The sequence below is a fragment of the Nipponia nippon genome, unplaced genomic scaffold (assembly GCF_047370975.1).
Source record: "Nipponia nippon isolate SJK-2023a ecotype South Korea unplaced genomic scaffold, ASM4737097v1 scaffold_4, whole genome shotgun sequence".
Classification (NCBI taxonomy): Eukaryota; Metazoa; Chordata; class Aves; order Pelecaniformes; family Threskiornithidae; genus Nipponia; species Nipponia nippon.
The window spans coordinates 102,436,905-102,452,993 of record NW_028262358.1 but is presented as its reverse complement, the minus strand read 5'-3'; the positions used below and the strand labels follow the sequence as shown (position 1 = coordinate 102,452,993).

At 35.9% G+C, this 16,089-nt stretch overlaps 1 protein-coding gene across 2 annotated transcripts in view; it reads right to left on the bottom strand.

The window, feature by feature from the left end:
- CSMD1 (CUB and Sushi multiple domains 1) overlaps positions 1-16,089 on the bottom strand; it is a 1,270,279-nt gene that overhangs the window by 307,700 nt on the left and 946,490 nt on the right. For both annotated transcript variants that reach the window (XM_087775441.1, XM_087775442.1), the window contains exons 18-20: positions 7,478-7,666; positions 3,785-3,901; positions 2,131-2,346 (exon numbers count right to left, since the gene is read on the bottom strand). In XM_087775441.1, coding sequence (XP_087631567.1) covers positions 2,131-2,346; positions 3,785-3,901; positions 7,478-7,666 — 522 coding nt within the window. The remainder of the gene's footprint in view (positions 1-2,130; positions 2,347-3,784; positions 3,902-7,477; positions 7,667-16,089) is intronic.

The following is a 16,089-nucleotide window of genomic DNA, read 5'->3' as shown; positions in this document are numbered from 1 at the left end:
TCAGAGATTCACATTCACATTCCAAACTTGCAAAACTGCTGACCTCTGATTTGGTTAGTCCAAAGTATCCAGAACGAATGTAAGTCAGCATTTGATATGAGTAAATCCAAGACTAGTGCTCTAAACAGTGAGGTGTTTTTTTTTCCTCTTTTAAATAAGCAAGCTAAATGAGACATATTATTCGTAAATAGCATGTTGTATTGAGTGTGTGTAGCAAGGTTTTGGTAGCGGCAGGGCTACAGGGGTAGCTTCTGTGAGAAGCTGCTAGAAGCTTCCCCTATATCTGACAGAGAGAATGCCGGCTGGCTCCAAGACGGACTCGCTGATGGTCAAGGCCGAGCCCATCAGCAACGGCGGTAGCGCCTCTGGGATAACATAGTTAAGAAAGGGAAAAAGAAAACTGCGCAGCTGCAGCCGGAGTGAGAATATGTGAGAGGAACAACTCTGCCGACACCAAGGTCAGTGAAGAAGGAGGGGGATGAGGTGCTCCAGGTGCCAGAGCAGAGACTCCTCTGCAGCCCCTGGTGAAGACCATGGTGAGGCAGGCTGTCCCCCTGTAGACCATGGAGGTCCATGGTGGAGCAGATGTCCACCTGCAGTCCATGGAGGACCCTACGCTGGAACAGGTGGATGCCCAAAGGATGCTGTGACCCTGTGGGAAGCCCACATTAGAGCAGGCTCCTGGCAGGACCTGTGGGGCCATGGAGAGAGGAGCCCAGGCTGGAGCAGGTTTGCTGGCAGGACTTGTGACCCCATGGGGGACCCATGCTGGAGCAGTCTGTTCCTGAAGGTCTGCACCTCATGGAAAGGACCCATGCTGGAGGAGTTCATGAAGAACTGCAGCCCGTGCGAAGGACTCACATTGGAGAAGTTTGTGGACAACTGTCTCCCGTGGGAGGGACTCCACACTGGAGCAGGGGAAGAGTGTGAGGAGTCCTTCTCCTGAGGAGGAAGGAGCAGCAAAAACAACATGTGATGAGCTGACCGCAACCCCCATTCTACGTCCCCCTTTGCTGCTGGGGGGGAGGAGGTAGAGAAATAGGGAGTGAAGTTACACCCGGGAAGAAGGGAGGGGTGGGGGGAAGGTGTTTTAAGATTTAGTTTTTATGTTTCTCATTACCTTACTCTGATTGCATTGGTAATAAATTAAGCTAATTTCCCCAAGTTGAGTCTGTTTTGCCCACGATGGAAACTGGTGAATGATCTTTCCCTGTCCTTATCTTCACCCACAAGCTTTTTGTTATATTTTTCTCTCTCGTGTCCTGCTGAGAAGGGGGAGTGGTAGAGCGGCTTAGGTGGGCACCTGGAATCCAGCCAGGGTCAACACACCACACATGTTCATCTGTAAACGTTGCCAGATCTCAACAAAGTATATTAATTGTTTTTCAGTTCTTGAAAAATGATGTAAGAGAGTTGGATATATGAGTTCCTTATGTACTTCTTCTACAGAATATCCATGTGTATGAGCACCTCAACTAGCGGATGATTCATTCATATGCGTATCTGTAAATATTCTACAGTCCAGTAATAGAGATAGCCAAAGTAAATTATTAAGAAATGTGTTTTATATGTTGTCTGGTTTTAGAAGACTGTAAATAAGAAGCAGTAACTTAAATTTTTCAATTCTCTTAAAGAGGAATTTGTAAAAATTCAGAACTTCTTCATATGTCAACAGCTAATAAATATTTTATTTTATTTTTAAATATACATTTTTCTATTCCAAAATCAGTCTTCAATTTAGACTCCTCTGTGACTCTGAATTAGCACGCTACTGCTTTTTTGCAGTTTCTAGACTTCCTTTACTAAAACAGTACCAGTTAGTTTCTTTCTTCTGAAGCAGTATCTTCTATCTTTGTACTTTTTTTCACCTCAATTTTTCTCCAGACTTCTTTTTCACACTTTGGTTGGTTCTCTGAGAACAGGGAAGACTTCTTAAAACACATCAACATCACATCACCAACATCCTTCTCCATCTGTTAGCCACCTTTATAAACCTTAGGCAGTTTTCTATGATAGAGACTATAGAACTTCTACTTTTTTTACTGGTGCTTCATAATGTTTCTGCTATCTACAAGTAAAAATATTATCTGGAAACAGTTTCTGGATATTTAGCAGAATGGAATTTCTTACCTGAAAATGTTATGTTGAAGCCTTCATAAGAAATTGAAAAATCAGATATAAATCGAAGCTGTGCAGTAAAATTTCCAAAGAGGCCAGCTTTAATTGCAGGCGGTAAGACTGAGCCAGTTAACCTGGCTACTGGTTCTGTGAAGCTGCCATCTTCAGTGATAAGCAAATAGTCATGAGAACTCTCAAGGTGAAAGGTATGAAAAACCAGCTGTACACCTTTAAAAATATTAAAAAGGGGGAAAAGCAAAGCATTTAATAGGAAGTTTTTATCTACCTTTATACAGAGGTGACACAGAAAGTAAATCTTCCATTATATGGAAAGTTTTTTTAGAAAAAGTCACACATGGAATCAAAACCTGAAATTCAGAGAATAAAAACTGCAGAAGCACATAGGCTCAACTAATCAATACATGCAGTGTGGATGTTTGCTTAGCTCACTGTAAATCAATAGCTCCCATAAGAGAATTGATGGAATTCAGCGTTATTTGTATACAACACTCTGAAAAACTAAATTTGTATTGTATAGACTTTATTCAAGTTCCTGTGTGTGTCTTTTATTTACAATCTCTGCCATGATCTCATCATTAAATTAGTAGTCATACTTTTATAATTGGCTAAAATTTTGTATTCATGTTTTGTTTTTGCATTTCCTCCAGCACAATTCTGGTTTTTTACTCCAAACTTCAGGGAAGTGCCCATACACAAGGACAGAGCAGATACAAGTTTTACATATGGTCTTCCATATATACAGATTCATATTTTGTGGGACCAGTCCTTTACTCAAGTCATGACTGTTTTTTCAGTTGCCAACTTCCAGTCCAGTAATTAATTAAATTTTGAATTACAATTAGATTTTCAAATACAATTATTTACTGTGGGGAACAACTTTCTTCTTAGAAAGTTTTCTCATATATTTTACATTTAAAATGCCGTATGAGTTTTAAACAAAAATCCAGTCCATAAGAAGATTTTAAACAGTAGAAACTTCCAATACACTTCTCAGACTATCACACATAACAAAGATTTTCTTGTCATAGAAAGGAGATTGAGGAATATTTTTATTAGGTTTTGATTCAGTGGTATGTAACACACCATTAGTACTTCCTAGGCTTTTTTCCTTAGTTCTTTTACACATTTCCCTAACGGATAAGCTGCCAAACTTAACTGTGCATCCAAATGTTACTCTAGTGTATATATAACATAAAGATATACAATTTTTGGCCATAATGATTTAAGTCTGAAATCTAAGGTTACTAATACACAGATCAAATCTGCTTCTTCATACTTAATAATGGAGAAGAGCTATCAACAAGGTCCCCATAGCTTTCACTGAAAAATTTAGTACTGTTTAACAAGTAACTATTATTTTCATATATGTTACCTCTTCTACTTTCTACCCATTTTTCTAAGGAAGACTAAAACACATTTCCTCTTGTAACTGTTAAAAGAACTTTTCTCTTGCAAAATAAACATAAACTAGAAACATCACATTTGAAAGTATTCATTTTGGGAAATTAAACTTCTTCCTCAAAACAATAGCAGAAAGCACTAATTTAACTCAATTCATAAAAGGCATTTTATTGTGTTTGTGTGTTTGAATTTTTTAAACATAGACATTACATATATATATATGCAATTCATATTAGGTTCTTACCCTTGCCATGTGACACTTCAATAGTCCAAGTGCAGTTCAAAGAGTTTGGATAAAAATCAGGAAAACCTGGAGAAAGAACAGTTCCACTCTTCCCATGAATATATCCACCACATAAAGCTTAACAAGAGAAAAAAAGGGAGGGAAAAACAACAGAAGTCATACAAACGTCCTGGGTTTTATTAAAAAAAAAAAAACTAGTTCACATTTTTAACTACCCTTAAAATTAAAAACAGGGTCAAGTACTAAAATAAGAAGTTAATTCATCCAAAGCCATGACATTCACATTTGACAACAATTTGTTTATTCTTAAATTAGTCCTTGAAAATGAGTTTATTGTTCATCTACAGCCTCTTTTGTTAGCAGAATACAAAAATACGTAAAGCTTTGTTCCAGAATATTTCAAGTATTAATTCCTATTGTAGTTGTATTTAAGAAATAAGATTAATTTTTTTTGTGAACTAACTCAAAAATCTAATATCTTGCAGCTACTTTTCTTGCACTGCATATTTAGAAAGGTATATATTTAATTCCATTTTTATCAAACAAAAATATTTAAGAAACAAAATGGTTTTTTTCAAATAATAGAAAAGTTTGTCTCTATTTGATTTCTTCTGTGATGTTCAGGAAAAAGAAAAGTATATTTTCCTCTCTTTCAAAGATTCAAATTGTCCTATCATGAGTAATTTATTTAGAACTGAGTATTTCGAAAGACACAAGAACGATGCCAGAAAACATTTTATGCATACTAGCATTTGCTAAACTAGGCTGCTCAAATTTGCATGGGAAATAAATTAAAGTTTAAGATTTGCATGCTGAATTGCTCACTGATCTTACAAATACAGCATGGCTGTGCTTTTTACTCATCTGTTGATGTCCAGCTTTTTATGCTGGTTTGTTTTTTTTTTTTTAAATTTTAATAAGCTAAATATTTAACAATAAAACAACAAAGCATTAAGATGCTTTTAGTCTTCTTCCTCACATAGAGGGATAAACTAGATGGCAAATACACATGACAAAATGTTCAATAAACTTTCAGTACTTGTATGTAAATATATATGTATAAAATATATATATACATACAAACATACCGGCATTATAGCTAAAGTTCTTTTTTTCATTTCTTATTAGACTAAGGTGTTTGTTAAAGTTTTTAGTTTTTTTGAATTTATGTATTATATATATTTATAAATAAGTAGAAGGAAAGGAAATGTTTCCAGCCTGGTTTTGCCTGTATATATGTATTTCTGCACATAAGCATAAATAAGAATATGCATGGCTAAAACCACAGTAAATATATGGTTGATAACATTACTTAATAATAAATAATTACAGCTTTCATCAGGTTCGTAATGCCATAAATGAATGATAGTATACATTCATTCAAAATCCCTCTTATTCTGTAAACATCACAGAAGGAAGAAAAATATTAAACTGTGCAACATTTCTTAAAGCAGATATTAAATATTTACAAATAATTTACATAGTTTTAAGTTTAAAATTTAAAATATGTAAATGATCTGTTTTCATATAGCTCTCCCTAGAAAATTATTTTTACGCCCCACCTTGAGATTATAGTATTTTGAGAATGATACATTACTTAGAGGTAACTTTAGCCAGTGTGGCTTTGTACACAGTTCTTTTTCTTCTTTGTTGTCATGAAACAAAGTAACATTCTTTTCCCTTAGGGATTTATTCTGCTGATTTAATTTCTGAAGTTGCAATTTTGAGAACATCAGTAGTCTGCAGGTGACTGTAAAATGCTCATTTCAACCTCAGTTAAAACTGTCACTCCAAAACTGTCATTCCAAAAATTTCGGTCACAACTTTTTCAGCCTCAAAAGGCAAATACACTAACACAATGATTACCTAAAAGAATGTGAGTTTTATTTCATCTTTTTAGACTATTTCATTCAATGTAGTTGAATATGTGAGGAAAAAAGAAGAAACTGAGTGTAACCCTTGTATATTGCTTGCCTAGAGGCCCTACTCCAGAAAGGCTTGAAATTTTCTATTATACACTTATGCTGAAAGTGGGTGATGGACCTAGGAAATAAGGACTCTCTTTCAATGAGTGAAAATTAACTAGATCTTTCTGTAGTTAAACATTCATATGCAAACAAAAGAGTTGAATATTGCTGTTCTAACTGAAAAATACATTCACAATTTTTAGTACAAAGTAAATTGAAAAAGAATAGGATACTGTTCAAAGTTAAGATTTCTACAATAGTTTTCTTCAACCCATTGCAGTAAAGCAAACAAGCAAAAGGAACCCATAAAACCAACGGAAGAATACTAAAAATGCTTTGCTCATTTTAAAATTACAGCTTATAGGAAGATTTGTGACACTCCAAAGTTCATCAACTGTGCCAAGAACATACAGTCTAAAATTTGATCACAAAATGCAATTGAAAACAATAGTTTGCTTCTGTCCTTGCAAAGGAGGAAAAAGTTCTAATGTTTACAAGGTGGGTAAGTTTGAATGGGAGATTAGTTTGCTTTGTAGCGATTAAGAGCTTTTAACTATATAATAATCTTTTGGTAGCTTATATGTTTTGTGCATGGGGCCAGAAGGCTGCAGCGAGTATTAGAAGCCTGAGTGACAGTAAGTGCTCAGATTTAACAAAACAGTTTAAAACAAGAGTTAGAAACTAAAATACTTTGCTGAATCTAACTCTAAGTTTGCTCTTTGACATTCCACTGTAATCAGTGAAAACCTTGGGCCTGAAAAGGGAGTCAGAAATTCACTAATGTAAGTAATTCACTAAAGCAAGAGCCTTTGTTGGTGTGGGCTTGGATCTTCTCCCTTCACACATTGATCTTTCATCACTACCTTAGAGCACAGTGATATCTTAACAAGAAAGAAGCCTAATCAAGACAAGCATGCTTTTAAAGGTAATCATTTAGCAACCAGAAGGGAGAAAATAGGAAGATTTATGAAAGGAGCTTATGGAGAATTTTCAGAGATGCTGGGTTCTATCCCTATTGAAACACTTAGCTATATTTGGATCTTATTTTCTGTGGTTTCTATCATCAGAGGGATTTTGTAGCAACTATACAAGCATTCCACAAAAAAATTGAGTTGATTCTGCAGTTCACAGAAAGAGATCTTAGAAAAAAATGCAATGATAAAAAAGAGCACAGAAATATTTATTAGTATAGTTCAGCATTTAAAAAATGTTTCATGAAAGCTCTAGACAGTTTCATACTGCACATCCCCCAAAATAATTAATAAAAAAGCCAAAATTTCAAAACAAAAGTATGACAAGAACATTAATTACATAGGCTGATCAGGATCTGTTTTGGTATTGAGTATCCTAAATTTTGAGCAATCATTTTGGTATTCAGTATTCCAAGTTTAAAATGTAAATTAAGCTTATTGGCTTTGCTTCGAAAATATTAGTTGTATGGCACCATTTTCATTCACAGTTGAACAGTGGCACACTCTGAGAATTCTGATTTTTCTATTGGTGAATATATACCTGTAAATTTCACTGTACATTACAGTACTTGACTGAAAGTTGATACAGACATCTAAAGTATGGCTTTTACTAACAGTAAAATAATTTTTGAAACGTATGGATCTTGCTGTAATTCAAGGGAGGTAGTAGCAATGATAAGCTTAATTAGTTCTCGAAAATAGGAGATTAACTTTCTTGGACTTTAAAGTTGCCATCTGAAGAACTTGACACTTACCATCACAGCTGGGTAATGCATGATTCCACTGATGGTTTCTTTCACATATGAGTGGTTCTTCATCACTCAGTGTATATCCTGGATCACAGCTAAAAGTTACTGTAGAGTGGATATTAAAGTTGTTACCATGGCGATGGCCATTCACAGGAATCCCTGGGTCGAGGCAGGAATCTGATTCCAGAGTAACACCTGAAACAATCAGATTTAATTTGTTTGTTTCCCCTTTTTTTTCAGATAGTAAACAGAAAAAAACCCAAACAAAACACAAAATGAGTAAGACAGGAGGAAGAGCGAGCCCCCAAATGGTATTTGTTAGCATTGCCTGAGAACTAATGTGGGATATAAAGCACTTTATCTAGCTGTTGTCACTGACTCAGAGCACAGTTTTCCAATTTTCAATCTCATAGAACAGAGAAACCCAAATGAAGTAGGAAAAGATTGGAGCTTTAAAGTATATTTTATCAAACAATGAAAAAAAAGCCAACAAAAGCACTGAATATCTGAAACTATAAGAAGATACTAAGGTTCAAAGTATGAATACAAATTTCGCTAGTATATAAGTCATATTTGATTATTCCATTTCATCTATTCAGTTTCTGATATTGTGGGACAAATCAACTTTCCTGTCATAGTAATGGTTATTTGACCTAGCAAAAAGCAGTGTCAAAAAACTGCAACTGATGAACTCAGAAACTACTTGTTAATTTCTACAGATACTATCCTATGCATCAAAAATAAAAAGACAATGAACATAGCTTACACAATTGTTGAACTCTTATCTGACAGAAGGAGTCTTTAGTAATTATGTCTTATAGCAGAGACTGAATAGTGTTTGGTAAATAAACCTGGAGCTATACACCGAACATGGGAAAAAACCCCAAAATTATCAAATGGAGGCTCATTAACCGAGCATTATCCATTATGCTTATACTGATAGCAAACAGTTGTGGAATTTAATCATGTAATGAGTTATAATGGATACACGCAAGGGGAACAAATAAAGACTCTCTATTGAGTGGAAAGGAATTTCTTTTATTTTCTGTTACTATGTGTGGTGGGTTGACCTTAGCTGGCTGCCAGTCCCCTACCCAGCTGCTCTCTTTACTCCTCCCCCCCCCCCCCCCACACACACAGTGCGGGGGAGAAAATAAAAAAGAAAATAAGATGAAAAATCTCATAGGCTCAGATGAAGACACGGAGATCACTTACCAATTACCATCACAGTCAAAACAGACAGAATTTGAGGAAAATTAATTTAATTTATTGCCAATTAAAAATAGAGTAGGATGGTGAGAAACAAAGACAAAAACTGAAACACCACCCCCACCCCCTTCTTCCCAGGCTCAAGTTCACTCCTTCATTCCCAACTTCTCTACCTCCCCACCCCTCCCCAAGCAGCGTGCCAGGGATGGGGAATGGGGGTTGTGGTCAGTCCATAACAGCTATTCTCTGCTGATCCTTCCTCCTCACACTTTTTCCATGCTCTAGCATGGGTCCTTCCCATGGGCTGCAGTCCTTCAGTATAAACCTGATCCTGCGTTGGCCTGCACGGGCTGCAGCTTCCTTCAGGGAATATCCACCCACATGGGGCCCGCCATGGGCTGCAGTGTGTGCATTCACTCCACTGTGGTCTCTTCCATGGGCTGCAGGGGAATATCTGCCTGGAGCACCTCCTTCTTCTCTGACCTTGGCATTTGTAGGATTGTTACTCACTCTTTCTTCTCCTCACTCCTCACTCACTTATGCAGCATTTTGCCGTTTCTTAAATATGTTATCGTAGACGTGCCACCAGCTTGGCTGATGGGCTCAGCTGTGCCCTGCAGTGGGTCTGTTGGAGCCAGCTGGAACTGTCTGTGCCTGGCATGGGGCAGCCCCAGCCGCTCTTCACAAAGGCCACACCTGCAGCCCCCCTGTCACGAAAACCTTGATGCCTACACCTGATACACTGTGTCATGTGCCTGGAAAAAAGAATGACTGAGTTAGATAGAACCTCTTCAGTGGATGGGGACATTGTTCCTTATTCTGTGAGAAGCTGAGCATGTCCAGAGGAAAACCTTGAGAATGCTGGCTGTGGTGGATAGAAAGACAACTGAGAGTGTGAAGGACATGGCCAGCTTGAAGCCTTCAGTAAAAGGAAAAACTAGAAGTTGGCTGAACACAGCAGGTAGCAAATACATAGTCAAGCCTCAGAGAAAACAGAGGCACCCAGAGGAGCCTGTGTGGAGTTTTTTTGCAACCCAAAAAGCCACAGACTTGTTAAAAAACTGCCCACAAAGGGACAGGAAGTATATGTGTGTGGGGGAACCATTTATAAATACTTTAATGTTTGTTCTCAGGCAATTATTTTGATCTACTTTATTTTGAAAAATTTTCTGTTGTGTGTCTGTTTAAATAACACTGGACTTCTGAGTTTACAATTCCTTGTTGGCTTTTGGGATAAAATCTAGACATATCCACCTCAAAGCTCTGGTACCCATTGCATTAACTTAAGTATTTTCACATTAATTTTCACATTAATTTCAGTGTTTTGGTGCTGGGTTCGAAAGAATGCTGTAAGTTGGCATGATTTCATACGGGTGATGTCATTACTCATAGATGCTGTGAGAGCCTTGAGCAAGATTAGTTCTCCTGAGGTCTTTAAAGATTTTATGTGCTTCCTCACAGATGACCTGAATTTCTAGCATGACTCTTTCCAGTCTACTTTTTGCCAAAGAAGTTCCTTCCTCAAAGCCAACTGCTGACAGCACAAAATTCTTTATAGCAGGGCATTATGCATTTCTTAGCTCCTTAGCCCTCTAAAGACATCCTGAAGGTGCTGGTCCTCTCAGCTGCCTGTGCATCTATAACTGTTTCTGCATACTCTCAGTTTACTGCTTTTACCCTGCTTTACTTATCCAGGACTGCCACACAACCTTAGGAATGAAGTAAAAGCATTTCAAAACTAAGGAAAAAAATGACTTATCAGGGCATAAAGTAAAGGTTTTAGAATTACAGATATGAGGGTTGGAAGCAGGACTGCAAACAAAAATGTCATAAATAATGATTCTAGCTTACACAGAGATATATTCCCTGTATCCTCCAGCTATTCTTATATCTCAGTTAGAATTCAGATTTGAAAGCTTATGATCTAGTTTTCATGAGGTATCCCTCCCATACTTAAATTCTAGATTAATAAGTTTCTTCTAGACTTGACTGCATGCTCTTAATGCAAATGTACCATGTTAGCTGACACAGTGCATTTTTAGGTTCCCTTCACCTGGCCTAAATTGCTTAATATAGACTCAAAGAACCCTTTTAAGTCTATAATATTCTGCACTGTATGTGCTCTAAATAAAGATTAATTGTGTATGAAATTTTAACTCTGATATACGTTAATTTTTTTCAGACAAACTATACTTCATGTTTTGAGGTATGTTAGAGTAGATGGAGGTTCATAGTGGTGCTCTTAAAATTCCATCCTCTTAGGGCACCCTTCCACCCCTGCCTCAACACACCAGCTGCTTTGGTATTCTGAGCCACATATAACAGGTAAACTCAGTTTCTTTTTGAAATGATAACTCTAAATTACATTGACTATGTTGTTCCAGATTTTTGCAAGGAGACCAAAAGCTGTAGCAACCCTATCAACTTCCAAGTTCCTGACTGAAATAGTGGTGCTGTATAAATAAAAAAGTCAGGTCTGGCAACAGAGCTTCGTTCTCATGGGAAAATACTCAGTATGTAAGGTTTAGCAATCATAAACATAGCTGAAAAGAAATAATTTTTCTTTGCTTCTTTGGACAAAGATTTGGGTTTTTTTCTTAATAGCAGATAACATAAGACAAGTTTAATAATGCGCAGTACTGAGAGTCCTGACTACAAAAAGACAATATTAAACTATATATGAGAAATTCTGGCATCACAGTGATAAATTTTGGGCTCACGGTTGGAAAGAGTTGATTTAATACTATTCATAACAATTGGCTCAGTAAATATAAGATTAAAGTCTGGGTGAAAACCATGTCTTTTCTCTCCCAAACTACATAATGCAATATTTCTCAAGAAAATCATGTTCTGTAGCTCCCTCAAAAAATGCTCCTTCCACTTCACTCCATGTAGCAATGGGAATTAGATAAGCAGTTAATTCTATCCTACAATTTAATCATTTTCTTTTCAAAGCAACATAACACACAATCTGAAGTAAACAGAAAACATATAAACAAAGGATTTTGTACATCACTGAATAATTTAAAAATATGGACAGTCATCCTCAAAAACTTCACTCTGTCAATATTGACGTTTCATCAAACATTTATCAACCTATTGTTGTTAGTTATATTAGATGCTTCATTGATTATTAAAATGTATATTTTGCACTTAGAATTACAACTGATTTTTAGGAACTGGTTTAATCATTAGATCCCATTAGATCTCTAAAGAGGAAGTTAATTTGTTGCTGTAATGCATGAAGCATACAACAGCTATACAGTTTTATATACTCCATATTCATATATATTACACACCTATACTTTTCCCTTTACAGATCAAATAGTTAAAATCATTAGAAAAATGGAATATTAAAGTGTAAGATTGCTAAGAGGTTGTCTAAAGAATGCTCATTGCACAAAAAGGATGAGGAAAATAAGTCTGGTAAGAAAAACAGAAAGCAAAATATGGCTGTGTGCCATAACCACTGTGCTACCCATTCATGTTAGCTATGGAGCAGTTCTGCTATTCAATGAATCTCAAAAATGTTTTGAACAGTGGAAGTGTTTCAGCTGGAAGCTAGAGCACTATTCTTTGCCATCAGGATTGAATCATCCAGAACATCAATAAGGCAGATGATAAAAGCATTTTTTTGGACAGTAAGAGAAGAATATTGCCTAATAAAAGAGTTGATCCTATAGGTAGGCTTAGTCTAACAGTTAAGTGAGAATAATGTACATTATCTTTGCTTTGAAAAATGAATATTTTTTAAAAAGAATTAGAATAGGTGCTTGCTTGTCAGAACACAGTTCCAAGAATCAGAACCAGAGGCCACACAATTAAACTAGGAGAGGGCCCATTCTCTGGCACCAATTTCAAAGCATGACTCAGCTAACATTCATACAGATAAAATCTTGCCCACCTTAAATGAGACTGTTGCCTTTTCAGCACAGTCTCCAGCTGAAGTGATTCCTAGAACTATGTCCAGGTGCCCTATGGGAAGATGCTAGCTGGCATAGGTCAAAATCATACAAGAGATTGTGCTTAAACTGTATGAATGACTGCAAGACTGAAGCCAAGACTTGAGAATTTCTAACTTACTGGATCAGATATAGCTCAAGTGGCCAGAAATGCATCCCTGTAATTTACAAGGGTAAATTAGCCTCAAAGAACTGCAAGCCTGCTTACACACTTAGTTTCAGTGTTCTTCCAGCAGCTTTTAAGAGTGTAGCAGTGAGTGACTGCATTTGAATTGTTTGCTACTGAGACTAAAACAAAATATTGTTACATCAGTAAAAGCTGTGATACAGTCAATAGACTTAAAAAATTTGTGTTAGAGAAACATATTAATGATGTTATAAAGGAGGTGGGGAAGGAGAGGTGCTTGAAAATGGGAAGAGAGAAGTGGGAGAGTGAAGGTAGTGGGAGGGGGCGTAGAGGATGAAAGGGAAGAGGGGGGTCGTGCTATTATTACAAGAGCTTTTTTCATTTCTCCTCCATATAAAAGTTCAAAAAATCTTTCTCTAAAGAATATCTGGAGGGTATTTCCAAGTGACAGAGCATAACAGTCAAATTTAGGAGATCACTTGGGTGCATATTATTTTTGTTAATGAGCTGCGCAAGTCATTTAGAAAGGCAGAGCTAGCATGTCACCTCTGTTCCTGCTCATTGCTGACAGGGAGCACTGGCATTTTAGCAGAGTTCTAGACTGAACTCCAGGACTAGCTGCAATTCTTAGCTACTAGGCATATGAGAATGTTATCATGCCTTCCCTCCTGCTTCCCAAGTCATCCCTTTTCTAGACTAAACAAGTACAGACCTTTCAATGACTCCATATGTGTCATGTTTTCCATGTTAACAACTTCCTACTTTTTCTAAACCGGGTCCCAAACTGGACACTATATTCTCTCTGGTCATCAAATGAAGTGAAATAATTATTTTCCAAGTCCCAGGTAAAATAGTCCTATAAACAAAAAGTGTCTTTTCTGTAACTTTTTTCTTTTTTTTTCTGATGATTAACCATAACAGCCAGATTTGACTTTTTGCATTACTACTACATTTTTCTCTAGATTATTTACGTTCTGTGTAAAAAACATATCCCTTTCTATTGTATTTCTATTTTGTATTTGTGCATGTCATTTCTCCTTCCCCATTTATGCTTAGCATGTTTCTTTATCGAATTTGATTTTTTTTTTGTTTTATTTCAAACAATTTCTTTAGTTCATCTAGCTTGTTTTGAAGTCTAACCCTCTCCACCATAGTGCTTGCTATAATTGTAGGTTGGAATCCTCCTCAGAATTTGTAAGTGTTCTTCTTATATTATCATCAAAATTTTTAATAAAAATAACAGATAGTTTTGGATTCAGGACAGATCACAGTAGGATCCCTACAATTTGAGTTAGACAGTGAACTACTAATTGCTGGCTGCTCTTTGCATAGAAGTTTCCAAATTGTTCACAGTGTCACAGAATCACATAACGGTTGAGGCTGGAAGGAACCTCTGGAGGTCATCCAGTCCAATCCCTCTGCTCAAGCAGGGTCACCTACAGCTGTTTGCACAGGACCATGTCTGGATGCATTTTTAGTATCTCCAAGGATGGAGATTCCACAGCCTCTCTGGGCAACTTTTTCCAGTGCTTGCTGAAGTGCTTGTTGCACCTGTAATAATTTCATCTAGACCAAATTTCTATATTTTCTCTGGAAGACTTCTGAAAGCCTTATAAATGTCAACACAGAGCTGTTCCGTTCCCTTTCCATTCTCAAATCTACAAAACCAGTTAACATGTCAAGAATGAAATTAGATTGGCTTGACATAATCTGCTCTTATCAAATACAAATCATTTGTTCTTTATCACCTTGTTTATCATCTTGAAAGTAGTATCTTTAAAAAGTGAAAATAAAACTTAAGTCCTTGATCCTTCTGGTCCTCATCTTTTTTTTTTTTTTTTTTCTTTTTTTTTTTGCCCCTTCTGTCTTTGAAAGGTGTGTGTCCTTCTGCAATTGTTTGAAACTTCCCTACAATTTTGAATTTTTAGACATAATTTTCAGTAGAGTGAAGACTGCTTCTGCTTTGCATTTAAGTTTAGCACAGGGAATTCCAACAGTCCCTGATGAATAAAATACATTTAATTATCTCAATATCATGTAGTACCCTCTTCTCATATGTTGTATTCTTACCTTGTGAATGTTCACTTAATTGTGTTAAGTACATGGTCAAAACTAAGCTTTTCTGCAAATGTTGCAAAACAGAAACAGAATGTTTAGTCTTCTCTGTGACATCTGATGTTTGTTCAAAGTTTTACTAAGTAGTGATTTTTTTTTCTCTCATTTTGAATATGTTTATAGATATTTCTTACTACTGTCTTTCTGTCTCTTCCTTCTGTAACAAATATGTACTTTGGCTTTTCTGATTTTATCCCAAGAGATCTGTGTTATTCTTTGATGGCCATCTATAGCAATGCTTGACTATATACAACATTTACATGATTAACTTTTGGGTTACACATTATTAAAAGGGTTTTTTAAATAGCTACAGAAATTGATAGTATTTTTCTTTGTCTCCAAAAAATACAGTTTTCTGTTGGGCCTTAATATAATCTTTTTTATAAATAACTTCCAGAATTCATTCCTAAGAATATTTACCTACCAATTTCTCAAGTCTGGTGAAGTTTAGATTTCTGAAAATCATCAACTTGATCACAATTGTGTTCCCTCATTCTTTCATTTCTTAAGAATCATAAACTCTGTTATTTCATGGACACTTTCACAAAAATAGCCTTTCTTATTCAGGCTTTCTATTGGTTCTTCTTATTAGTCAGAGTAAAATCGACTGCTGAAACAAAAATTTCTTCCCCAACATTCCAAAAACTTTTTCCAGTGAGTGTGTCCTGCCAGTGAAAAATTTACAAATCTTTTGTTCACATCCAGACTATTCACAAGGATTATTTTTTCTTCAAATGAAAAAGTGTAAGGAATTTTTTTGTTTCTATGTTATCCTTGCTAAAACTGATTGTGAGCTGCCTGAATGATGTTGACACTTTGTTAAGTCCATGAAGATTGCATCTTTGTGGATCTAAAAAGTTCTTTTTCAAAACCAAATCTAAACAAATACCTAATTTTATACACTATGAATAAAGTATTACCTTTATGTTTTTTATTATGAATAACATTTCATTTAAGGAAAATCACAATACTAATTTTACTAGATTTTTTAAATTACCTAAAAGGAAAGTTTTTACAAAGTTGGGTGATCCTTGACTTTAAAAAATTTTTCCTGACTATGTAAGAGAATTGGAATGTTTATCAAATACATACTGATGTACATGGTAATATGGGATGATTACAGTCCTGATGCATAACTATGATCTCTGTTCCATTTTTCAGATAAATTTTACTGTAGAAGGAAATGTTAATCCATAAACAAACAC